The 27,380-nt window shown below is 51.0% G+C and overlaps 1 protein-coding gene across 4 annotated transcripts in view; it reads right to left on the bottom strand.

Moving 5' to 3' along the window:
- The window catches only part of Capzb (capping actin protein of muscle Z-line subunit beta), a 106,029-nt gene that overhangs the window by 19,227 nt on the left and 59,422 nt on the right, over positions 1 to 27,380 (bottom strand). For all 4 annotated transcript variants that reach the window (XM_059255291.1, XM_059255288.1, XM_059255289.1 and 1 more), the window contains exons 3-4: positions 15,966 to 16,087; positions 10,037 to 10,150 (exon numbers count right to left, since the gene is read on the bottom strand). In XM_059255291.1, coding sequence (XP_059111274.1) covers positions 10,037 to 10,150; positions 15,966 to 16,087 — 236 coding nt within the window. The remainder of the gene's footprint in view (positions 1 to 10,036; positions 10,151 to 15,965; positions 16,088 to 27,380) is intronic.

The raw sequence follows: 27,380 nt of genomic DNA, 5'->3' as shown, positions 1-27,380 counted from the left end.
AACCCACATAAAAACTGGCCATGGCAGTGTGCGGCTGCAACTGGCAAATAGAGACGAGATCATCCCTGGGGCTCGCTGGCCAGCCAGTCTAGCTAATTCGTGAGCTCAGGTTGTGAGACATTCTGTCTCAAAAAACAAAATGGAGATCAACAGAAGACGACATTTGATGTCAACCTCTGGCCTCCACACATGCATTCACTCACACACAAGTACACATGTATGTGCATGTGTGAGTCCACATATACACGGCCCCAAGCAAACCAAAACTGTATGCTAGAAAGGCAGGGGATGCACCCAAGTCACAGGCTGGGAAGAGGGCAGCTGGGACAGCTGTCTGGAGGGACTTGGTTAAGGCTTATATTCTGTGCTCACACCAGGTTGACTGGCCTCATGGAACATCCTAGATGTGAGGAGAAGTGATACATAACCTCCAGCTGTAATTACATGTATGCGTGAAAACCTGCCACCATAAGAAAACCAGAGCAGGCAAGGAGCCCAGAGGTGGCTCAGAAGCCAGGGAATGCCACTGAATACTCTTACAAGGAATGTGGGAAGGAAAGTCCCCTGCTTGGGGAGCATTGCAGGACAGGCTCCTTGATCACTCGCCCCAAGCAACCATCTGTCCATCACAGCAGCCTAGGAGGCAGCTGCTCAGCCAGGGGAGCGAGGAGGCACTCTGGAGAGACAAAGGGCTTGACAGTGGGGGAGCTGGGCCTGGCTTCCAGAGAGCCACAGAAACCTGAGCGTGACTGAGCGCCATATGGTTAAGGAACCCAGAATTCGGGAGGAATCGGAGTCCCTGATGCTGGCCCTGGGGGATCAAGTTCACAAGCAATCTGCCTTTCCACACACTCCTGTTTTCCATTTCCAATTTGTAGTAGATGAAGTTCAGACAGTGCACACCAAGGCAGCCAATGCCTAGACTGTAGAGTCAGGAGGCCGGATGATGGGAACTGCAGGGGGCTCTGCATCACTGTCTCCTGGGGGCGTCATGTGTCCGTTCTACCGGGACTCTGGGAACTGCAGCAGATGGGGGTAGGGTGGTGGTGGTGGAGTGGGGGATGGGAGGTCCCCAGGAGGGCTGAAGCTCATGCTGTGAGATTCAGAAGCTCCTTCCACTCCCAGAAGATGGAGGGGGACCCCCACTGACCCGTCTTCCTGTATAATTAGAACTCAGCTGCGGTGGGCCTGGGTCCTTAACTGCTCCCACCCCTTCACACAGGCTGAGACAGTGGTAAGTTGTGCCCCCTAGAGTCGGCAAGATGTGTTTTCAGAGGTGAAGACAGGAATAGCACATGTTAAAACCAAATACTAATCACGTGACCAAAGTCCACCGCGAGAGTCCTCCGCTGTCTCTGGGCACGAAGTGCTCAACTCCTGCCCGTCTCAGGACACACTGTACCAGCTGGTCTCACCAGTTCTGGAATTTTCTTGCACATTCTCCAGTACCTCATGCTGACTCTGCTCCCTGCTCTTCCTCAGCCTGTTGTGGGAGCTGGAAACCCAAGACCAGGGTCTTAGGCTGACATTCCTAGTAGTGAAAAGCATAGGGCCTTGAACTGTAAACCTCACCTGGCCAGATGGAGAGAAGAGCCTAAGCTTGGGACTAATCAGTCAGTCTGTCTTCCCGGGGCCTTTCTGCTCCAGCCTGCATGTCCTATCCATGGATCTCTTCAGAACCCAACCTTGAGCGTGTGCCTATGAGACCATGCACCTCTCCCCAGTCTCTGTCCTGATCCAGCCCAGAACTGCCTTGAAATCAAGTCCATGCCTTTTCCACTGCCCAGAGAACAGTCAGGGGCTGCCTTGCCAAGTTTATGGCTATACAATGCCATGACTCAAGGATATGCGAGGAGGGGCCACAGGACCCAGCACAGAGCTGTCCTCACAGCCAAGACATGAAAATGGAGAGGGGCAGAACCAGAATAGCAAAGGGAGAAGGCTAGGGACCCAGGTACGAACTTACACCTTCCTCCTCTTGGCCCGTTCCCAGTGGACCTAGGTGTAGAGTTTGTTTCCTTTAATAGATACCGAGGCTTCCGCTCTCAGAAGGGATGTATGGCTTCTACACAAGCCATTCATACAGTTTATGCCTCATTAGGGGATGGCAGGCTGCTCCCAGAGTTGAAGGTCTAGCACCAGCCGAGGCTAGCCTTACCAGCAGGCTTTCTGGACCACAGTCTCAAGCCAGCTCTCCACCTGCACAAGACAGGCCCCATAATCGCCCCAGCTACCGGTCAGTCACCTCCTACAGCCTCATCCTCTGATCTTTACTGTCTCCACGTCTGCTGTGACTCATTCTCTGCAGTTACAGATGGTACAGGCATCTGTCCATCTGTCTGTGGTCCTGTGTGTGCTTCTTCAGGGCTGGTCCTGACTCTCTCTTGGCTGAACCTACAAAGCCTGGTCCTGGCCATGGATGCTCTCTATAAATGACAGCTGAATGGCCTCTTCAGCAGCCATGAGAGTAACCATTGATGCTTGCCTCTGTCCTCATTGTACCCCAAGGGAAGATTTCCTAAGAATCATTAACTCTAGTTCCCAGACATTTATTTGATGCCTTGCTATGTGGGGGTTGGCTGAGCACAGTGTGGCCAGCGACACTGATGACATAGCCTGTCACTGTACCAAGGCCACTCTCAGACACAGAGAAGGCACCCACACAGCTAACTGCTGCACGCAGAGCTAGTGTGTGTGGCAAGAAGTCAACTTGTACACCGGAGGCACTCAGTGGGTAAGGGCAGAAAAGAGCCAAGGTCCCCCCAACAGTGTGGTGACTCATGGAGAGAGGTGAGACTTCACAGGCAGTGTCTGTAGCCTGGGCTGGGGAGGCCTCCCTCAGCTCAGACATGGCTTCCCACCTCCGCAGGGTCCCCCAGGAAAACTCTCACCACCACCTCCAGTTGTCCACAGGAGTGGACACTGAATGCCCACATCCAAAAAGGGCTGTACCTCAGAGCCCACAGCCCAGGGAATGTAGTTTCAGGGTTCCAGGACACCAAGGTGACAAGTTTTCAGACACAAATGTGGTTGCCCTCCCTCCCCTGGCCAGGGTTGCTCCAGTGTCACAGACACTAGGAAGGGGCAGAAACAGCCACAGCTCCGAGATGGCTGCTGAGAGGGGAGAGGAGCTGGGGTGCCCGGAAAGGCCATCTACCAAGCACCCAACTGCTCCCGCAGAGGCCCACGGGCTTCTAGGACTGCCGCAGGAACGCGCCAGCCTTGTTTTACTCTGTAAAGTTCTTTCAGGAAAGCAGGGTTGATTAGAAAAGCTAATTACAGCTTTTGAAGATCCTCTCAGACCCCGGACAAGGAAGAACACAGGGCTCCTTCCCACCCTGATCCTGGTCCCCCAGACTCTGGCCTTCATTAAGTTTTGATTTCAATCAATTGCACACCCCCTAAAATTAACTTATAAGGCCAATAAATTGCAACCGCATGTTTGAAGGTATTATCTGCTCTGAGCTAAGAGCCAGGGATCGCAGAGCACAGAGCAGGATGTCTGGTGCAGATGGGAGTGATCAGCTCTGGAAATGAGTGGTGCCAGCCCCCCTTTTCAGTTAGAACATCTGGTTTGGGGCAGAAGCAGAGGCTAGGCCAGATCTAAACTGAGAGCTGGATGGGGCAGGTCCCGTCTTCTCTGGAACCTGAAAGATCAAAGTGATGAACTTGAGCTATTAGTCCATTGTGGTTGCTCTGGCTGGTGAGATAGCCCTGTTTCCAGCAGCAAGGAGACACTGCCCTGTGCTGGAGAGTCTACGTCCAGGTTCCTCCCCAGAAAGGTAGGTCTCAGGCCAGGCAGTAAAGTTCTGACTGTGAACTAGACAAGGTCTGGGCCTAGAAGAGCTGACTACGGCCTCTGCTGGGAAGGAGTGCACAACAATCTATGAGTCTGCTGTCTCTGCTTCCTTTTCCAACTCCTACCTTCGCCCTCACGCACTCCCTACATGGAGCTGGCTATACCATCACAGGCAGAAAACCACCCTGGGACTTAGGAGAGAGAGAAGGAACACCGGGATTCCAGGGCCAGGGTGGAAGCAATGGAATCCGAGAGGGCTTGGAGCAGGTGGTACCTCACAGTCTGTCCCTGAAGCAAAGCATGCCCGGCATCCTGGGCGGCTTCACAATCAACCCTTTATCTAAAGCCTGCTGTGACAGGTGCCCAGGAGGGACAAAAGTCATTGTGATTATTTCTGTCCAGGATAGCAAAGAAGGAAGGAAGTGGGGGGTGGGGGTGGCTGGAGAGGTAGTGAGGAGGGGGGCAGGGAGCAGGAAAAGTGGGAACTAAAGGACTTCAAAGGCAGCCATGCAGGACCCCAGCTTGGCTCCCTGGATCCTACTTGCCTTTGTCCACTTTGGGGACAGCTAGCCCTTTATCCCTAATTGAGAAATATTCACAGGCCTGCATGTGTGCTACATCCCCATGGGAGTTATAAGCCAGAGGGCCTGCATGGCAGCCACCCTGGCCCCAGCCGCCACTCCAACCAGACGGACTCCATGTGCGGGTGATTAACTCCAATTCCCTGCAAAGTCAAAGTCTTTACAGACCCAGGATCAAAGCCGGGATCTGAAGATAGAATCTAGTCTCTCCTCGGATCTCATGGCAGAGAACCCTCAGGGAGGCCCTGAGCACTCCCCATCTCAGAAATGGCTGGTGTGGGACGAGGTAGCCCCACATACTCCCTGCTCTCTCCTTCCATCATCTTCTAAGGAAAACTAGCAATAAAGACAAGGTCACAGCAGGTAACTATGACCACAGGCGTGTACTGATGATGCTCTTCACATGGTCTCATGGGCAGCAAGGCCATAGCATCTAAGCCCCTGTATTCTGTTTGGAATGTCAAACTCCTGTATGAGCCTTCCCAGTATAAAGAAGGGTTAGTCTAGCAGCCCAATGTTCTCCATGAGGAGACTATAACTCCGCTAGGTCTGAGGCCTGGAAGTTCCTCATGATAGGTAGGTAGTTGAAGCCTTGAGTCCAGGGCAAACATAGCCTCTACTCTGTGGTTAACCATAATCCAAGAATCCCGAACACTGGAGACTCTCAGAAGTTTAAGGTGGGCCTGCTTGTCACACATCCCACCATAGGGCACAGCAGCTTCAGTTACCCAGCCCTCCTGGGCCTGGCCTGGCCTGCTTGGAGGTACTGTTCATTTGTCTACATGTTCACATGCTCCTTTTCTTTCTAGAAGGAGCTTTGTCTGGAGCTCTATTTCCACCAGACCTGGAACCAAGGTGCCTTCCTGGACCCTCATGGAACAGTCTAGCAATGGGTAGGATGTCTCCTCCCAGAGGGACCCGTGGGATTGGTCTGTTTTCAACAGGAAGGAGAGACAAGTGCATGAGCCCCTGGAGGAGCTCTGTGGCTTCACTCACAGGGGACAACTAAGACTTCCTGTGGGCATAGGTCAATGGCAGGGAGGGGGAGCAATGATGAGTGACGGGCGTGGTCTGCTGCCCTACACAGCAGGCAACAATGTGGAACAGCCCTCAGTGCCACACCGAGGCCTCCTGGACATCTAAGACCTCTACTCCAGAGCTCGGGGGAGGAGCTCAGACTCCAGGCCACGGACACTCATACAAACACCACCACCCAGAGGCTGAGATGGGGGCCAAACACCAAACCATGGTGCTTAAAAAGTTAAGAAGAAGATGATCTGTTTTCTTACTATTTGCTCCAGGAATGGGCGGTTTCAATTCATGAAGTCCTCCCACATGTTGTTGGGAAATTCCTTAGCCTCTGAAGACAATGGATGATGTGACCCACATGACAACCCCCAAACTTTCCTCCAGTGACATGGGGAGAAGCTGGTCTCACTGCAGGCCAAGCAGGGGGACCTCCCTGTCCTCCCTGAGGGCCTCTGCACCCTCCCCCTCTTCGTGCTTAGTGGCACACTTAGAGTCTCTGGGCCTGGGGAATCCAGGATGATCTGCACCCCGGAACAAGAAGGGCCTATCCTGTCACTTTTCTTAGAACCCCTAATGATAGAACAGAGATATCCCCCTTAATGGCCAACCAAGCCCCTCAGCAGCTGTCCCTGCATGTGAGATGAGCTAGGGGACAGGCAGAGAGACAGAGGGGAGCAGAGGGCAGGGCACTGTGGACTCTACCTAGACCCAGCCCTGAATGGCAGACCAAGGCTGCAGAACCACTTCACTGAGGGACAAACACCCCAGATCTAAGCCTAGTAAGTACTCAGAGCCGTCCTCACCACCAAATCTAAACAGACAGCCCCAAGGGTCACAATGAGGCTGGGTGGCCTCCATGGGCTCGGCAGTAACAGACAAGGCAGTTCAGCTCCCGGCATGTGGAGACCCAACACACACTTCAGAGAGGCACTGCCCGCTCCCATCTGACACTTACCTGGGGACAGACAGGCTCTGTGGGGGACTTTCAAAGCTATGAAGGCACTAAATATGATAGGCTTTCAACTCTGCTTCTGATTTCAGAGGCAAGGTGTGTGCATGTCCAGGGTGGCAGCTTGGGGACACTGGTGCCAAAGCTCTTCTGCCTGGCTAGACTCTTTGGACATTAGTCCTCGGCTCTAGAGCCACCTCCTGGAAAGACAGCATGTCACTGCTTTCCTGTCACCTACATCTTCTTCACCTGATTCACTTAAATGTCTGCTATTGATTATTCTTCAATACCCGCACCACAAGAGGTACTGAAAAGCATACACATACACATAATACATATATACTACATATGAGCATATATATGTATGTAAACCTGTATATATGTTTACACACACACACACATACACACACGAATGACTCTGGAGTTGGGTGATGTGTCCTAGTTAGTTTTTATTAACTTGGCTCAAAGAGTCGCCTGAAGGAGAAGAAACCACAATTGAGGAATTGCCTCCATCAGACTGGCTGTGGGCAAGACTACGGGGACATCGTCTTGATTATTGATTTATGTGGGAGTAGTTGGAGGGCCTGGGCCACTGTGGGAAATGCTACCCTTCAGAAGGTGGTCCTAGATTACGTAAGAAAGGTAATGGAGCCAGTACGCAGCATTCCTCCATGGTCTCTGCCTGAGCTCCTGCCTTTTCCCTCAATGATAAACTGCAACTGTAAGACAGACAAACCCATTCCTCCCCAAGTCAGCTTCAGTCAGTGTTTTATCACAGCAACAGAAAGCAAAGGAGAACAGGATAGTTCTGTACTGTGGGGTGTCCTTCTATACACTGTGAATGTGTATTGCTCTCATTGGTTACAAATAAAGCTGTTTTGGCCAATAACCAGGCAGGATAAGGTTAGGTGGAAAAACCAAACTAAGGAGGGGATGAAGAAGGGCAGAGTTAGGTGAAGAATTAGACATACAAAATGGGATAGAGGTAAAGGCTACAAGCCTCGGGTGCAGGACATGGATTAATAGAAATGGGTTAAGTTGTAAGAGCTAATTAGTAATAAGCTTGAGCTAAGGGCCGAACATTTATAATTAATATAAGCCTCTGAGTGATTATTTGGAAGCGGCTGCAGGACAGGATGGGAAAGAGAAACTCCGTTCACAGTTTTGTCACCAAAGTTTCAGCCACCTTCTGGCTGGTAAACTTGAATGACCTACTTTGTACTTCTGAATGTGTCAATTCATTTCTGGGAGAGGATGGTCCCGAATGGAGGTGGCCACACTCCATGGTCACCAGACAGTGACTTATTTCCACTGCTGTCTATTAATATGACTACAACATGAAACTGACTCCACTTGGGCCTCAGAGTTCACTTATTTGAAGCTGTTTCTTGTGGCAAGGTGAAATCAGAGAATGAAAACTACAAATGAATGGTAGAGCTGGTTTTCAGAACCTCCAGGAGAAGCAATCCCACAAAGTGACAAAACAAGAGATGTGAGACCCATTAGATATGAAAGATATGTGAGAGGTAACATTTCTGCAAATGTAGAGCAAAAGGAGATTTGAATCCTCGCTCTCTGCTGGCATGCCCTGTGAGTTGTGGAAGCCTTAATCTCTGCATCTTTCTCCGAGGACCTTGTAACTTAATTAAAAGGCACCCGTATGGGGACTAGAGAGATGGCTCGGCGGTTAAGAGCACTGGCTGCTCTTCCAGAGGTCCCACGTTCAATTCCCATCATCCACATGGCAGCTCATAACTGTAAGTCCTGTTCCAGGGGATCCAACACCTTCACATAGACATACATGCAGGCAAAACACCAATGCACATAAAAATAAATTATTAAAAAAATAGTATCATATGTAAAACCTCACCATGTAAGACACCAAGATTACAACTAAATAGACAAGTATGTGGGGGCCACTGGACTGTTTGGGACCATGTGCTGATGGCTTCCTGATGACTGTCTGCGTCAGGCTGAGAAGGAGCCCCTTCCCTCCCAAACACGAACGGGGAGACCAGTCCATGGTCTGCATGCTGGAGCCCCGGGCCTCTTTTCTAACTACAGGGTCACTATTTGAATTCACTGTTTTTCTCATTTCCTTTTTTTTTTTTTTTTTTTTTTTTTTTGCCTTTATGCTAGAGCAGGGTGGAGTCAAGTAGAGATGGCAGTTGAATCCCACCCACCTACCTCAGGGCTCAAGAAGTGAGTTTTACATCTTGTAAGGTGACATACAAAAAGACAAAACCAAATCAGCCTTCTGCGTGCGGTCTGCAAGCCTAATGGGGTCACTATCTGTCCCTTCACGGGAGTGTGCCTGCCAATCCTTGTCCCAGATGGGGGATTTGTACTAACTTCATGTTGCTGTATTCTCAGTACAGAACCCAGCTTGAAATGAGATTGCACTGATGGAACACACAGACAGCCTTCTCTGGAACCCTTCCTTGAAGAGTGACAGCTAAATGACCTAGTGTTTTGGTGGCGTGACAAAATGGGAGTGAAAAGGAACTGAGACCAGCACCCTGACACCTTCCCTGTGCTGTGCCCTGGCCAGCTTTGGACTCAGCTGCTCATCTGATGTCAAAGTAGGCGGCTTGGTTGGTGAGACGCTGGCTGTGCAAGCCTGAGAAGCGGAGTTTGGATCCCCAGCACTCATGTATAAAGCTGGGCATGGAGGTGTGAGCCTGGAACCCCAGCACTTGGGTGGGTGGGTGTGAGATAAGGGTTCTTGGGGCTTGTTTGCCAGCTAGTCTTGCTAAACTGGTGTGCCCCCAGGTTCAGTGAGGCCCTGTTTCAATAAGTAAAATGGAAAGTGTGGAACACACCTTTAATCCAAGCACTCAAGAGGCAAGCACATGTCTGAATTCAAGGCCAGCCTGGTCTACAGAATGAGTTCCAGGACAGCCAGGGCTACACAGAGAAACCCTATCTGGGGGTAAGGGTGGGGGTGGGGGTAAGTAGAGTGATAAAAGAGATCAATACTTGACATTGACCTCTGGTCTCCATATGTGCACATTCACATATATCCACATTCACATCCATACACACACGAGAACATATTCATGTATCATATATGTGTACCAAAGGAAGGAAGGGAGGTGAAAAGATGTTAGTTTGGGGAGGGGCTGCCATGACCCACTGCATGACACCTCTGTTCATTCTGCCCTGGCAACTGAGCAGTCAGCATAGGCCCCCAAGCTCCAGTCCACATGGAGTTATAGCTAAGAGCTGTGGTGTGCTCTCATAACCTCCTCACTGGGATCACAAATTCAGTCAGCCCAGGCTACACTGTATCTTAACTGCGTATTTGCGATTGGTCAACTGTGTCTGAGTTTTAGCTCTGGCCCTGCCTTGGACAAATTCCTCACTCTCTCTGTGTGAAAAACAGAGAAATAGTACTGAAATAGCTATTCATTCGAGAGGACCTGAGACGGCGCAAAATACCTGCCCTGTGTCTTACACACACAGGTCGTGTCATCCTCCACCCTCCATCCCCCCCCACTACTGTGAATGGTAACAGTAATACGGTCACATCTGCATCAGGTAGCTCCAACTTTTATCAAGTTAGGTGGCCAGGCAGCAGAGCCAAGGGAGACTGCTCAGCCTAGTCACCAGTCACCCTCTCATAGGAAGATTTTGCCCGTGGAAGCCCCGAGAGCTAAGGCGCAGAAGGGAACTCACAGGTCTCGGTACTGGTCGAAGGCATTGTTGGCCTCCACCTCCAGCTTTCTCAGTCGAGCAGACGGCATGGCCCCATCTTCCAAAGGAGGGTCATACTTGTTACTCCACGGTGACCTGGAAGGAAGCAAAGGAGGAGGAGATGGTCTTATGAATCATTCCAGAGACGCTTGGCCTGTAAACAGCGAGCCCAGGCTCAGCTGCCTCAAGTTCAGCGGCCAGGTCACCAAGAGGCTTTCTGGAGAGGCTTACAGAGCAAAGGTTCAGAAGTCGGCAGACTGGCTAACAGCTGTTAACACCAGCAAACACCTTAGCTCCACCCTCATTTCTTCCTGTGGAAAACAAGGCTACCATTCGCTACCCTCTGGCTATTTCGAGGAACAGAAAGAAAGAACGCCAAGTGCCTTGGCCACAAATAACAGTGTTTTCCTGTGTTCACTATCAAAGTGGTCAGCTGGTATCCCTCGCCTCCCTGAGTGGCTCCTCAGACAACACATTTTAAGAAGACGCTGTCAGTTATAGAAGCAGGCAGGAGGTGCCTGGCTCCTTAGGGAACATAGTCAATGAACCCAAAACACAGGGCTAAGCACACATGAAGACCATGAAGTAAAGAGAATCAGCCAGGGCTGGAGAGATGGCTCAGAGGTTAAGAGCACTGGCTCTTCTTCCAGAGGTCCTGAGTTCAATTCCCAGCAACCACATGGTGGCTCACAATCATCTGTAATGAAATCTGGTGCCCTCTTCTGGCCTGCAGGGACTGTTTATATAAATAAAAGGGGGGGGGGCGCAGAGACTTGCTGCATTTTAAAACCACCTTCTGTCACACCAGGAGAACATTAGGTCAGCAAGAGCAATGGAGGTGTTTTAGGAAGGTCTCCCTGTTGGTTCCCAAAGGCGGGTGTTCAGAAAGAAGAGAATTAACAATGAGGCTGCCAAGATGCCTCAGTCATTAAGAGCACTGGCTGCTCTTCCAGAGGAGCCCGGTTTGATTCCCAGCACCCACATGGCAGCTCACAACCTGTAACTCCAGTTCCACAGGATCCAACATCCTCTTCTGCTCTCCATAGGCACCAGGCAGGCACCTGGTACACAGACATACATACAAGTGAAATGTTCATACATACAAGTGAAATGTTCATACACAAGAAAATGTTTTAACAAGTGAAGGAGTAATAAAGAGGAAGAGACTCGACAAACTGGAGAGAAGCCCTTATACCCTTAAGTATGAACACGTCCTGATGCTGCTACCCACAGGGACGCACACAGCCCTCTTTCTCCCAGGGGTCATATGCCTTCACACCCTTTCAGTTTAGGATTAACGTTAAGGGAGAAAAAGTCTGATTGCTGTCTCTTGGCCCCCCAGTCTTGGTTAGCTGTCCACACAGATGTCTCTTCCTGGTATCTAGCCTATAGCAGTGAGTCACATGAAAGGTGGAAGCTGGGGTGGTGGTGGCTGTTGAGTTCCAGTTTTCTCAGGGATGGCCCAGAGTGCAGAGGGAAGAGTTGTGTGGTCCCTTGAGAGCTCCAGGCTGCAAATGTGCTTGCCTACACAGAGCAGGGCCCCTAGAAACCTGTCCATGTTTAAGAACCTAGGCTCAATTCCCAAACAAAACAAGAAAATGCCTTTCCAAGCTCAAGCTTGGCCCCTCTCCCAATAGAATTGAAGACCTTAGACAGATGGAGGTCGGGGGAACGGCCCAGGCCACCCTAAGACCAGAACTAGCTTGAGTCTTTGATGAAGAAGGCCTGTGGAGTGTCTGCCTTTATGGTACCCTGACAAGCTCTGCAGGGTCCTTCAGGCCAACAGACAGGGAAAAAAGATGGAGCCGGGGTGGCATGACATGCCTAGAGTCTTGGCAGTGGGAAGCGGACACAGGAAGATCATGCTGGAGTCCAGTCAGAGCTACCTAACTGCGCCCTAGCTCCAAAACAACAAAACAAAGGGAAAAAGGAAGAGAAGGAAGGAAACCCAGACATGCTTCTTTCCTCAGCTCTCGCTCGGGGCGGCTGAAGGGTGCTGGCAGTTGCCACCACTTACTAGTCAGCGAGGTGTGGCTCTGCCACTGCAGGACCGTGTGCAAGAACCCAGGACTGTGCCCTGGAGCCCATCCCCCCCATCCCTGCCTCCTCTGAGATTCTCTGGCATACCTGTAAGTAGGGCGCGTCACACCCCACCCCACCTGCCATCACCTTCACACGGGCACAGAAGACACAGCCATGACTCACTCTGAAAGGCAACCTGGAGTCTGCAAGGTGACACTTGCTGCCAAGCTTGATGACCTGAGTTTAGTCCCCAGGACCCACATGGTGGAAGGAGAGAACCAACTCTGTGGTGATATTGTGTCCCCCAATATATTGTGTACCCTAATAAAGTTATCTGGGGTCAGAGAACAGAACAGCCACTAGATAGACATAGAGGCCAGAAAATGGTGGCACACACAACTTTAATCTTATCACTTGGGAGGCAGAGATCCATCCGGATCTCTGTGAGTTCAAAGCCACACTGGAAACCGCCAGGTATGGTGACACACGCCTTTAATCCCAGGAAGTGATGGCAGGAAGCAGAAAGGTATATAAGGTGTGAGGACCAAGAACTAAGTTTGTTAAGCTTTTAGGCTTTTATCAGTAGTTCAGCTGAGATCCACTCAGATGAGGACACAGAGGCTTTGAGTTTGAGGAAACAAGATCAGCTGAGAAATTGGAGAGGTGAGGTTGGCTGTGGCTTGTTCTGTTTCTCTGATCTTTCAGAATTCACCCCAATAGCTGGTACTGAGTTCTTTATTAATAAGACCATTTAGAAATTCATCTACACAACTTCATCAGGTTCTGATCTCAATTGTGTGCACACATACGTACACAGACAGACAGACAGATAAACGTGGTTGAGAAATTTTAAAGCTAGACAAAAACCAAAGCAACCTGCTAGGACACACGGGGATCACCCATCCCCATGCAGACTGGGGCCTGAAGAGTAAGAAGCCTCTAAGTGTGTTACACATTCCTCCTGCCTCACAGACGAATGCCGTTAGGCCTGGAGCCGGGGTAATTGTAGCTGGGGGAAAAATCATAACATTACCCAGAATATTCTTAGTGGAAGGGGCACTCAGAACACATTTAAGAGCTTAAATGGAGGCCATTTGAGAAAAGACAGATGGACAGGAATGCTTAGATTTCAAAAGTCAGGCCTTTCATTTCCCCAGAAGGCTTTTTGTTTCAGCTAACAGGTTCCAAGCAGCGCTGTTGGCAGGGCCTCGTCATAAGGATCTTATTTAAGCAAACGATCAAACACAGGATGGAAATGTGTGGAGAGAATCAGAGGACCTTGAAGTTTCAGATCCAGAAGGGGAGAGGGAAGTCAAGCTCTCTCCTTACCTCCTCTGCTCCCCTGTAGGCTCTCATCCCCAAGCCTCTGGAGCTGGAGTGGGGCCTGCTGGGCACCCTGGAAGGGCTGAAAACTTGGAGGAGGGGCACACAAGCCCAGACTTCATCCCTTCCTTCCCTACCTTCCCCTGAGCGTTCAAAACAGTTCTGACCGAGATCGGCTCCAGGACACCTCTCCCAGGAAGCCCTATGAGCCCGTGCCTCATGAGGGCTTTTTCTGTGGCCATGTTCTCCCTGGCCTACCACATGGGTGTCACTTTCAAGGCACTCTCCTCAAGGGTTGCCCCTGTACATTTGCTGGAGTACCAGCTCTCCATGTCACACCTTCCCTGTCATACCTAAATGGCACTTCCACACCCACCCAATGGGCACCTCACACTCCATCTCCAGGATTCTTCCTCCCATCGACAGTGACCACACCTTCCAGCTGCCACCTGTCTGTCCACAGACCACTCTCCACTCATTTCAGCCCCAGCTTCCAGCCCATTTTCCTCTACCTAACCTCCACTGGAAGAAGGAAAGGGACATCAGCAAAAACAGTTCTCTGATCTCTCAGCTTCAAACAAAGGATAAGCTCTGCGCCATCCCAGAGTTCCAGTATGTGAGAAGGTCAGCCTGGCCTTCAAGGCCCCTATTCTACAGGCCTTGCTCCTGCCCCCAACATCCTTCTAGATGCCAGTGAGCTTGCCTCTACCCAGGCCTTAGGGCCCAGGGAGCTCCTCTATTGTGATTTCTTTCACTGTCTATTATAAAATAAAACTCGGGGACAAAATACGATGATAAGAACCTGAGGCAGTCTCCATCCGCTTCTGGCTCCAAAAGGGCCTGCACCACCTTTCAGTCCTCTTTGCCAGAGGCCAATATTTCTCGAGTTCTGAGGAACTCTCTGATCCATTCCAACCAGTTGAATGCGAACCCCACCTCTCGAACCAACGTCTGACTTCACCGAATGTCACACCACAACACAAAATTCCTGCAACACTCCCCACCTGTTCAGACTTAATTCCAGCATTCTAGAGCATGACTGTGACCAAGATGTCCCTTTTGTGGAATCTTTTTGTACACTGTGAAGATGTGCTGCTCTCATTGTTTTAATAAAGAGTTAAACAGACAAAACTAGGCAGGAAAAGGTTAGGCGGTGTTAGGATTCTGGCCACTCCTCCAGCTATCCTTTCTCACACTGTAACAGCCCCGCTTATTAAAACCAACAGGTGGGACTTGCAGACAGGGAAAGTGCACTGGGAGGGAGAAGGGCAGAGTCACCAGCCAGGAGACTCAGGGAGAAGCAAGATGAATATACCGTGTTGAAGAAAGGTGCTGAGCCACGGGTAGAACATAGATAAGAAATATGGGTTAACTTAAGTTGTCAGAGCTAGTTGGTAACAAGCCTAAGCTATCAGCCGAGCATTTATAAGTAATAATAGTCTCTATGTAGTTATTTGGAAGCTGGCTGGCGGGACAGAAAATTCCGCCTACACACCCCTGGCTACCTACTTTGCCTCTCCCTCTCTTGCCCTGTTCTCTTTAGCAATATGTTTGCAATCTTTATCATTATGCATGTGCTTACATTATGATCTGTCTGGACCTCACAGGACAGACTCCAGGAAAAGAGCCATGAACAGGATCTGAAACACAGGTGACACTTAAAGAATGATGCTTCTGTATGCTCTGCTGGATGACTGACCACTACTGTTTCTGTTTAGTAGAGCAGAGATGACAAGGGACTGGCTAAAGTCCCAGCGCTGGTTTGGAAGCCACACTGCTGCTCTCAGTCACTCTGCCTGTTTCTCCAACACCAGCTCTCTCCAAAGAGTGCACAGTGTGGTCTCCATTAAGCCCAAACTCAGTGTGTGCAGCCCCAGGGAAATCCTAGAATGTTTTGGGAATTCTCACACTTGGAATTTTTAAGGGAAATTATCCCAAGTGTGCCACACATAGTGGTGCACGCCTTTAATCCCAGCACTTGGGAGGCAGAGGCATGAGGATCTCTGTGAGTTTGAGACAGCCTAGTCTACATAGTGAGATCCAAGCCTGCAAGGGATACATAGTGAGACCATCTCAAACTAATTGGTTAGTTAGTTAGTTAACCTATTAAAACATCCAGCCCAGCATCATCTGCTTCACAAAGTCCTTCTTCTGGGCTCCCTCAAGGTCCCAGCCAGCTCTGAACTGGCTATATGGATCACAATATAGTTCATCAGCTACTAGATGTGTTTTCCTGGGCAGGGACCAATATCAACGTGGCCTCTTACAGCAGTCCATGTGGTGGATGGCAAAGGAAGGGAGCGAGGAAGGAAGGACATGCCACCCCATGGGGCAGCTGGCTTTGAAACAGGTGTGGCTCTTCTATTAGATGGCAAGACGATGGCCCTCTGTCCAATGCTTGGGGAGGCACCTGCACATGCTTGGTAGTGGACTGGATGGAGAGCTGAGAGGAAGAGGAGGAGGAGGAGGAGGAGGAGGAGGAGGAGGAGGAGGAGGAGGAGAAAGGACAACAGAAGGGATGGAGAGTCCTGGAGCAGCAGAGGCAAGCACTGCTGTGTGAGCTCACCTATACGAGTCCCCGTCTCTGTTGTAGTCGCATAAAAGGTAATCCTTGCCCACAACCTTGTCTCTGGCAATTTTCAGTGGCTGGTCAACAGAAGACAGGAGATCTTCACACAGACTGGGGACCTGGCAAAATGAGGGGACAGGGAGAAATGTGGTTAAAGTAGCACCTCCAATCCAGGTTCTGTCACCTCGAGGTCAGGTTTTGACATCCGGCTTGTAGTGCCCTGCCAAAATTCTGAGTCTGCCTGTTCCTCTCCACATGTACCCAACACCAACTGTATCTCTCTACAAAGAAACCTGCTCGTGAGTTGTCGTGGAGTTTTCTTTCCAAACCCGGGTGTGGCTTTAATTACCTGACCACCAGGGTGGTCTATGAGTATGAGGACGTGTGTGCTGGGTATTGGTCTCTGGTGGACAAAATACCAGCTTAGGCCTTGAGAAGAAGGCAAACACTTCAAATACACAGGAATGCAAAGAACTCAAAGAATAACCAGGCTCCGGAGAACTCCCACAGGCTCCCCCATGCTGGGTGGAGTTTCCAGCACTTTCCAGGCCCCTGGCCAAGCATTACCAGGCTGCTCATAGCCAGCTGTATCTGCTACAGAGGTGGATGTCCATACTCTTTCTACAGCAGAGAGCAGCCAGCTCACCTCTGCAGCTTCACCTGATGCACAGCTGAGGCTGATGGGAAGACAACTTTGCAGCCCAGGTGGCTGGAACAAACCACAGGGTCCTGCCAATGCCCACCACAGCCTTTGAGGGAGCAGGCTGGGGCGGCCTCCTCCCAACACAAACATCAGTTTCCACCAAAGTACTCCAGGAAGGGACGGCAGCCCTTGCAGAAGCGGATGCCTTTCTGTTGAGTCACTTCCAGTTTCCATGTCCTGACTTTCTCATTTCAGGGTCTGGGTTTATGGGGACCCTACCTCATCATTTACCAGGCAAGGTGCTACTAATACACCAATAACTCTTGGAAAGGGGACTGCCAGCAGAGGAGGCTATCAGCAGTTTGGGTCCTGTGTCCTTCCCAAAGGCAGCACCACTAGGACAACCAGGCTCTGATGCTGCATGCTGCTGTCTTTAGGGTCCATCACGGCTTAGCTTGGAAAGTGCCACTTGGCACTGGAGCATCTCTTGCTTCATGGAATTGTCCATCTTTTGCATATACATCAGCTCCCAAGAAGAAATACATGCCTCCAGTCAAAGTATGACATGCTTGTTTTCATAAATGTGGTCCATGTGCACCCATGTACCCGACCAACCACCAAGTTAGCTTTCGTGACATCACTCTATCACCGCTAGGTGCCTGTTAGGTATTGTGTACAATGTTGGGCCAGGTATGGCAAAGCATGCTGTTTACCTGAATGCTCACACCAGGACATGAAGTAGGTAGCCATTACCTTGTGTTAGAGATTATAGATTTGAGGCCCAGAGTCCTTAAGCTGCCCAGGGTTCACACCAACAGCCAGCAGTGAATATAGAAATCCAATCCAGGGCTAGGTGGCTCCCCAGATCCTCCATTCTGTCTCTCTGGACAGTAAACACAAAGGGGCACAGCTCCTCCCAGCCCCCACTGCTGCTCTGTTCTAGCTAGCCTTCCACCCGGGACACCCTAGCCGTGGAAAGGAGTGTGCCACAAGCTTCCATGAGGCAGCTGAGTCTGAGGCACCGACTGCCTTTTAAGGGCCCAATGAAATGACCCTGGTACCAGCATGCCACCTTTCATGTTATAGTTTGTCACCAAGGACCCAATCACGCCACTGGGCTGCTGCTGGGGACTCCTTGCACAGTGAAAACATCTATGTCAAGTCAGCCCTGGCTCCTCCTACTTCTCTTCGTTTGGACCCGATGTCCCACTAATATTGCTAATAATAGTCTGCACCTCAATGCACCATGCTGCTTCAGACAGTGCCGAGGGATGGCTCTCCTTTACCAGCCAGTACGGCAAAGAGGCTCCGTTTCCAGCTGGGAACAGATGTGTGCATCTGTAGTCCTAGCTACTGAGGGAGAAAAAGGATTTGAGCCAGTGAGTTCAAATGTCGGCACGTCCAGGCCTGGTGGTACAGTCCTATAATCCTAGATACTTGAGAAGCTGAGGCAGGAGGATTCTAAGTTCAAAGACAGCCTGGGTTGTAGACTAAGCTTCAAGCCAACTGGAATAACTGAAGACCTTGTCTCAAGAAAAAATAGATGTCTGGGAATACAGTTCAGTGGCAGAGTGCTTGCCTACTATGCACCAAGTCCTAAGTTCAATCCTCAGTGTTCAAATAACAAAGAACCCACTACCAGACCAAACTCCCAAACCCAGCCTGAAGAGTCACAGCAATGTTAGAAAGAATCAGAAGATCACAGGCCACTGCTCTGCTAAAAAATAAAAAAATAAGTAAATAAAAATAAACTTTAAAAAAAAACAAAACCTGTCACAAAGAGCAGGCAGTCCATGCCAGAGACCAGCCACCCCTGAAGAGCTGACCCTGACTTCTGCAAGCCCACAAGTCCCGACAGTGGAAACCACGGAGACTCTGCAGGACATGGACATGGACAGCGCACAAGCACCTGGGATGAGTGGGTCACGGCTGGCTCTCTCCCCACTCTCATCCCTTAGCAGAAGTTCTCAAGTTGGGCCATATTTTCAATTCTATTTGCATCGGTCCCTCTTCTGGTCAAAGACAGTCTATCCTGGAGCAACAACACTACGGCTCTCACTGGGAACAAGAACAGGCTACACAGCACGGCAGGGAGCAACTGCCCCAGGGGCACTGGGGCACCACCCGCCAGTCCTGCCCCTCATCCTGCCATCCTTCCACCTTTCTAAGACTGACCCACTAGATATCCCCCCAACATGCAAGTCTGTTAACCCTTCCCATTGAGGGTTGGTGCATAAACTGTAAGATGATCAGTTAAATGTGATTTCAGATTTACAACGAAGACCGTTTTGGTCTAACCCTGTCTCAAATGTTACACGGGATAGTTATTTTTACTTGTTCAAACTAACAATCGATCACATTCCCCTTTTATGCAGACCCATCCTGTACTCCAACTTCTTTATAGGGATTCCTGGAGTAACACTGATGTCAGTAGGACCCCGAATGCTCCTGAGCTGGTTGTCCCACCCAACACCACCAGTAGACAAGTCTTCCCTGCTCCTTGTCAATGCTCCTGGGTTAATTAATGCTGCCCACAGAGGCCATGAGGGCACCCCTGGCCAAGCACCATGTCCCATTGGCTGCAGAGGGTTCTCAATCTATGCTCAGGTCCCACGGGAGTAGATGTGGGGTCTTGTGCCTGAGGTCACACTGGAGGACAATGACTGCTCATCTCTGAAACCCAGGCAACTAGTCAAAGCTTTTCCCCTCAGCGCTTCCCACCCACTGGTTGTGTCACACTTTAGGGTGTCACGAACCATAAGTTTACGGAGCAATTTAAATGCCTGACCAGGTCCAACTAGCTAGGAGTCCACTTTGTGCCACGGCTCTGCGGTGGCTCTGCAGCCTTTAAGGTGAGGAGCAGAGCTATCACAAATGGCTTTCAGTTGCTCTCCAAACTGCACATCTGACCTACCCGCCATCACCGGCCTTTGTACGGAACATTTACCTAGCTCAGAGTGTTGGCCAACCCAGGCTGCTGGGAATTCAACTCAGTTTCCAGTGACTTGGAATAGTAGCACTGTGCTGCCAGGACAGGGCCTGTCCTCCCTCTAGAGGGAAGGCTCAGAGTGCAGCTTTCTTTACTGCACGAGAGAGTGGCCACTAGCCAAGGGGCTGGAACCGCTGGGTACCTGGCTTTGGGTTTAGTCCGATCACAGAAAAGCAAGCTTTGACAGGACAGGGCAGTGGCACGTGCCCATAGTCCCAACTACTCAGGAGGCCAAGGCAGAAGGATCACTTGACTCTATGAGTTCGAGACCAGCTTAGGCAACAACCCTATGCCAGATAATGGTGATAAATCATAAAGGAGATGAGTGTCTGCTACTGTGGGATCAAGTCTGTTGGCATTACCCCCTCCAATCCCCACGACAGGTCTTCATAGAGACTATTTATTTTAAAGAAGGGGCACACGGGGGCCTGAGACAAGCTGCACAGAGTCACACACGCCAGCAGCCAGCATCTACGGAAGGGCACAGGGACACAGCTGGGTTAAGAACTGCATCGCAGCGCTGCTCCTGCCCAAATGGCGTGTTTTCCTACTATCTACCCCAACAGCTGATCATATGAAAGGCGACACAAATCAGAAGCTTCCGGCCACAAGCAAGCCTGTGTGTGCTGTCATATGGTTCTACTTTGCCTCTTCCTCTTCTCCATTAGTTATTAATGTTGAAAAAAAAAATTGTTCAACCAGAAAAAGAAACTTGAGATGAACCCTTAAAAAAAAAAAAAAAAGGCACAAAGGCCAGAGTGGTTCAACTCTCTGGATAATCTAATCCCCGGCGCCCTCGTCTTTCAGAAGTGAACCCTTGGACCTTGATTTTTTAAAAAATGGCCAAGTGAACACATTCCACCTTTTGATCTGCCTGCTGGCTGAAAGCCCGCCACCGGAGAGATAAGGATCGAAAGCAGACCCTGTCCACTCGGGTGCACATGCAGATGAGTGATGGTCAAATCACGGCTGAGAGAGTCCTGGCTGGCCCCACTCCAGGAGAGGGGTAGGTGCGGAGACCCCAACAGCCAGCAGAGGGCTCTGCCTACAGCCAGATCCTGCTTTCCCCAAGGCCTCGAAGATAGGCTTTAAAAAAAATAAAGCAGAGCCCGGCACACTGAGCCTAGGCAGGTCCAAGCCCCTGCCCCCTGCACCAAGGATGAAAATAAAGGAAGGAAGGAAGGAAGGAAGGAAGGAAGGAAGGAAGGAAGGAAGGAACGCAAGCTCCTAGTGGCACATGTCAGCATGTGTCAGAAAGACAACCCACGGTGGGAAACCAAACAGGTTCAGACTGGTCTGCCATCACCAGCCTCCTAACCCAGCAACTGGGGGACTGGAACACCCCCCAGAGCAATTCTTCCCACACACTAAGTACCAGAGCGCCTGCTGCAGGCACAGGATGAGCTACCAAAGATACCACCAGCGACAGTGCAGACACAGGCTGCTCTCGGCCAGCACGGCCAGCCATGGAAACAGACTGGAGGTGGGAAGGTGCATGCCAATGGGACACTTGGGATTGCCAGGGCAGGAAAGGGACCTGGGGACACTGGGTGAGGCTGGGGTGGGGTGGGGGGGACATGTGAATGTCAGACGGTGGTGAAAAGAGGAGGGCACCAGCACACAGCTCTGCGGCAAGAGTCCTCCAGGGCAAGTGTGAGAATGGACGCGCGCGCACATGGCTAGAACCGTCCCTGTGAGGCATACAGCAGGACAGACGGCCAGGAAGGCAAGTTGTCCCAACCCAGTCAAGCTGGGAAGACGGGGCGAAGAGAGGACTGTGTGGCAGGGTTTGTGCCCACTGCCAGCAAGGCCTGCTCTCTGTGTGGCCCCCAGGAGGGTGTGGCCCCCAGCTCCTCCAAGCCCCACCTCTGCTCCTCTTCATTGGACACCAGACTCCCGCGCAGAAAGACCTCCATAAACCTCATGTGAATATGGTGACCTGTAGGGTGGTAATAGGCACTATTACCACTGTTACATGTACATGTCAAGTGTGAAAAGTCCCTTCCCAACTTTAGACATACCAAATACGAGTGAGCCACAGACCTGGCTCGGAGACAGCGGGCAAGGCAGTCTTGCTCCTGGATGGCTCCCAGGGGTGGGCATAGTGCTCTGGTGACTGGGGACCCACAGAAAACAGAGATGAGATGCCCAACACTGACACAGCATTGGAACTCTGGACAAGCCATGGAGGTCCAGCTCTTTAGAATGTAAGTGAGTAGATCAAGACGGACTTAAAGCAGAGAAGACACACTCAGGGTGCAGCTTAGTGTGTCAGGCATGGGGAGAAGGGTGTGGCTCACACTCTTCTCTATTTTTTTACTCAGTTCTAGGGCTGTGTCTGAAGGAGGGTTCCAACAGCACAAGCCATTGGGAAGCTCCAGGTCAGTTTCAGACCTTGAACATTTCACAGCCAGTGCTTAACTGATTTATCAGCTCTGTGGTCACCCAGGACAGGGGTCTCAGAGTTCATCAAAAGCCTCTATAAAGCAAAATCTGTGAGTCACAAACTGCCAGGGCCAAGCCCTGCCCTCCACCAAGTACATACTATGTACCCTGTGGGGCAGAAAGGACATCACAGTTCCATCAGCTTCTCCCAGCTCCATGTTCAAGTCAGAGGCCTCCTCTTTTCCCTTCTGGGGCTGCTTTCCTGCCCAGTCCTTGTCCAACCGATCCCTGACACTCATCTTCCCCAAGCCTGTTCTTTGAAGGTGGGGAGGGCCCGGTCCAGGTTTTCTAACTGCCTACTGCCTACTGCCCACGTCACATGTCTTCCTCAATGTCAGTTCCCGGCTAGCACCTAACCACTACAGAACAGACAGGGTCTCATGTAGCCCAGGCTGGCCTTGAATTTCCTATGTGGCCAAGGATGGCTTTAACTTCTGATCCTCTTGCTTCTTTGTCTTGAACTCTGGGGTTACAAGCACGTAGCACAACACCCAATTCACGAAGTGCTGGAGGCTGAAGCCAGGACTCGGGGTGTACCAGGAAAGCTCTGTACCAACTGAGCTGCACCCCTCTGCCTCTGCCTCCCAAGTGCTGGCACTGAAAGCATGCACCACTATGAGGATAAGTGTTGTGTCTGCACATGTGTCTGCATCATGTATGTACAGTGCCCGCAGAGGCCAGAGGAGGGCATCAGATCCCGACTGGAGTTACACAGTTGTGAGCAGCCATGTGAGTCCTGGGAATTGAACCTGGGTCCTCTGAAAGTGCTATTAATCACTGAGCCATCTCTTCAGCCCCACAAAGACTTAATTTAAAGGGGCAATATGAAGATGGCAAACGCCCTGGCTTCTTCAAGCATCCCAACTCCAAATTCCTCTCACAACTACCTCCCCCAGCTGCCCAGCCCACATTCCTGGCCTAGTTCAAACATCAGGGGAAGGAGACTGAGCATGTTATACTCTTACCAACTATTTTCACCTGTCTCCCAAACCAAACCTGTTTATGGACAACCTAGGCACTCCCTGGCCAGGACGGGGCCTGCCAGTGCTGGAGAGGAAATGCTGTCTTCTGCCTCTGGTCCTTGGGGGGGGGGGGGCAGTTCTCTCCAACTCACTTTTATGTTTTTGTTTTTTCCTTATCAACCAAAACACAGAATCTAAGCGAAGGGAACATTCATCAGACCCGCCTGGCTAGAAGCTCTCCAGGCACAGTTCTCTGGTTTCCAACAGCAACAGCAGACACTACGCTGAAGGGGCCAGGCGGACCGCAAACAAGAAAAGCTTAGGAGAAGCCAGGTCAAGGCCAGGGTCTGTGTGCAGAAGAACTGCCCCTGTGGGCCGTCACAGTCCCTCCTCCTCCTCCTCCTCCTCCTCCTCCTCCTCCTCCTCCTCCTCCTCCTCCTCAGCCTTCTCTGAGAGCTGCGTTTGACTTGTGTGGCTGTGGCAGTGAAATCCCAGGACGGCTAAGCTCTCTCCTCATTGTCTGGCCCTTGGTCCCCTCTCTAAGGGTTCTTCAAGCACCAACGAAAACAGCAAAGCTTCTCAAAACACCCCTTCCAATGTCATGGCAAGCTTTAATTAAAACAAACAAATAAACAACAACAACAACAACAACAACAACCCAGAGCCTATCTACAATTCCAGAAACTTAAATTTCTTATGCACAGCAGAATAAAAACCAATGGGAGGCCGACGAGAAAGTTGTATCAAACAAAAGTGAGGACTTGAGACTTGCTGAGCAGCAAACATTTTGGAACGATGGAATTTGAAACACAAATACAAAAGGGTAGTGATGGCCACAGAAGAGCCCTGCACCCACCCAGCTAGGAGTCCCGTTAATTGGGGGAAGATTCCCAAAGCTGTGGGGCTCTGGCAAGACTAGAATGGAAAGAACATGGGACCCAAAGGCAGCTACCAAGTTCAAGTTCCCAAGAAGGGCACATCGCCCTTGCCACCTTTAGCAGCCTCAGATGATACCTTAAAGTCAACAGAGGACCACCTGGCCGAGGAGGAGCCAGGCTGCACTCTCCACTGGTGGGTATCCCTAAGTTTGAGAGGGGACACACTCCTGGTGTTTTAAAGAGAAAGAGAATTAGGAAAACTAGGACGTAGGATTCTTGACAGTCACATGTCCCCATGCATAGGCAGGTGTTACGAAATGGCACAGAAAAATGGCATTACCACTGTGCTCCACACAAAGGCGACAACTGGCCATGTGGCCACCAGCCAGGAAGAGGCAGTGGCCTTCCCAGAATGGCTGACACTCCTCTGATACTTTCTCTCTGGGCTGTCACACAACTCAATGCAATCTGAGAGTGCTCTCTTTAAACCAGTCACTTAACTCGACTCCCTGGGATATTCCGCCTCCCAACAGTGCAGCGCAGCCTTATGTAGGGTTAACAGGAGCCGGGACAATGAATGGCCTGGGCTCCCACTCTTCTACTGAGTCAAAATCTGGGAGTTCCCAAAGTGTCAAGCTGGGGACCGAGTTCCCTCTAGGGCAGTGACTGTTCTCTACAGAGATGCTGAGAAAGCACCCGCCCCACCAGAAACGCCCAGGTCCTGTGCCACTGGCACATCAAGAACACTTTCTCTCCACTGAAGTGCAAGGTCACTGCCCCTGACTTGACGTGGCTTCCCCAGGCCAGCAGGCCCCAGAGCAGTGGACTCTCACGGCATGCTTCCATGCTGTGACGAACTGCAGATCAGTCTGAAGGACGAGCATGTGCCTACGCCTGCCATCCGCAAGGGACCTGTGAAGCCCAAACCCAGACCCCAAACCAGGATCAATTCCCAGGTTTAACAGCTATGCATTGCTCCCACACACTCTCTGCCCAGCTTGCTGGAGGCCCTCTGAACATGAGAAACGAGTTTCCATGGCCCCCAGCAGTCTGCCTCACGCCCAGAGAGCCTCCAGCATACCGGCCTCTCTCCTGGACTCATCGCCAAAGTTCTTTCTATCACAATGCACTGTAGCCTTAGGGAAGTACCGGAGGTGACCTTTGTCACCAAGGGCTGAGCATGGCTCACCCTACACTCCACTATTGCTGGAGGAAGAAAAGGCGAGCAGAGGGTACACCTGAGAAGAGCCCCCCACTTCTGAAGGGGCCATACTTCTCAGCAAGCTGAACAGGAAGGGAGAGGCTACCGGCTGACTGCTCCCCAGGCTGTGGTTCTCCTCCACTCTCCTGGCACAGAACCCCAAACAAGTATACTGTCACCTCCTTGAGCTTCATTATACTGTCAGAATGGTCTGCACCTTGCAATGCATGAAGCCCCTCCTCCATGGCAACTTTGCAGAGTCCCCTGAGAACAAGGCACATTCCAAACCTTCCCTGCAGCGGAGGAAACTGGTCCTATGGCTGAGACAGTTTACTTAGTTAGACTCACCTGGACGTTTTGGGTGCACCAAGACCCAGCTAACTCAGACCAACTTACTGCCTGCCGGGGCTGATGTCCTCTGAGTCACACAACTCAGTTCCAGGAGCCACCTGAATTTCCTTTCCCCGTTCATCTCTGATCACACAGCTTGCAAAGTGTGTACAGCTCTCATCACAAATTTGGGGGGTGGGAAAGGGGGTTACTGTTTATATGCAATGTCCACCTATGGTTGACACTCGGTCAGGAATTATGTTACACACTCAGGAGCCAGACCACTACCTCCTATGGGCTCTCAGGAGCCAGAGGGAGGCTCCTTGGGAACTAGGGACACAAAGGTACAGGATACAATTACCACCAAGTACCCTAAGCATCTGCAGGTGGGAAGGTCTGGGCTGCTACAGGTGGGTGAAGGAGCTCACTGCTGGAGCATTCCCCATCACACACCCCTCCTCACATGGGGGTAGGGGTGTATGTGACTGACTTGTGTGAAGGATAATCATTTCCAGCCTGGGGCCAATCTTCTGAGGACTGTGTTCTTAACTGGGAATGCTATTTTAGCTTCTAGTCAACAGTAATTAAATATCTCAAGACATCCAGAAAGTGGGGTGACGGAGATGAAGGACAACTTGGTCTCCTCTGTTTGCCTCAGCATCTGGAAAGAGCGGCCTGCTGTCCGGTCCCCAACTCCGGGCCTCCATCTGATACTTTGCCACCATCTGTAACTTCAATTTTGCTCTTAGCTTAAAGGTTTCAATTACATAAAAGGTAATAGGCCCACCAGGACTGGCAGTCTGGCGTGTGACGAGAGCCACTCACACCTCTTCTGCGGCACACTAAGCATCCAGAATCATTTGCAGAGACCAATTTCACAGAGGCCTAGGGCGGGATGGCCCCAGCCCTTCAGGAGGCCTCTCCCAGGCAGGCTCTGTGCACATTATGACTGACAGGGTCTCTAATGAGCCTTAATTGCCAGCTCAACAGGCCTACAAACACATGTAGCAAGTGGGCAGCCGCAAACCACCCAATTACTGAGCAAAGTGTCTGGCCAGATGAGGGCCCTGACCTCCCAAAACACTTTGGCCAAAAGCAGTGCAAAGCGTTGGGGTGTCTGGAGCCCACCCCTAGCCCTAGCTGGTGTGGCCGCTTGGTGTTGGCACCTGGCTTCAGGGTCATGTGGAGAACGGCTCCATCCCCATTAGCATTTCCTCTTTCATGATGGAGGCCAGACACCCTTGAGGTGTGCAGAGGTAAAGGCCCCTACGAACACCGAGCAGTGCAGCCTACTGGCATTAGCTCTTGTGAAGGCATCTGTATTCAGCGTCAGCCATCTGCTGGAGACCTGCAGTGACAAGGAAAAAGCTATTCCTGGGAGCAGCAGTGGCCACAGACGGTGGCAGGAGGGCAGGCTTTGGAATCACACAGGCTGGGGCTGATCCCAACTCAGATGCTCAGCAGTTGGCTGAGATTCTCGGAACAACTACACAGTAGTCTCCCCACTTCAGCAGACAACCTGTGATGTGCACATTAAACCCAAGGTAGGGAGGATCCAGAGCACTGCCTGTGTGCCCAGTTCTCCAGTGAAAAGCAGATTCCAGAAGGCAGTCAGTACATGCATGCCAAACGAGTCCCCAGAAGCCACAGACAGCTACTACAAGCCAAGCACTACGACAAAAGCTTTCTGCCCATAACATCTAACTCACCAGGTGGTCTCATCTCCCCTGTGGGGAAACTGAGGCCACAGGAAGCGGCAAGAGCTGAGCCTCACTGGGGCTTTCACTTTTAAGTTCACCTAGGTGCATATTTTAGACACCCCAACTCAGACCAGCATCCTAGAGATACCTGGCTAAGAATTCTGCAGGAGCCTGATTGGCAAGTACAATAACCCAGGTGGCCTGGCAAGGGAAGGGCACCAACTGGAGACATTTGTTTTTAAGACGTGTACAAAAGCAATCCAC

Source organism: Peromyscus eremicus, chromosome 2 (assembly GCF_949786415.1).
Source record: "Peromyscus eremicus chromosome 2, PerEre_H2_v1, whole genome shotgun sequence".
NCBI classification, from domain to species: Eukaryota; Metazoa; Chordata; class Mammalia; order Rodentia; family Cricetidae; genus Peromyscus; species Peromyscus eremicus.
This window is presented reverse-complemented; position numbering and strand designations above follow the sequence as displayed.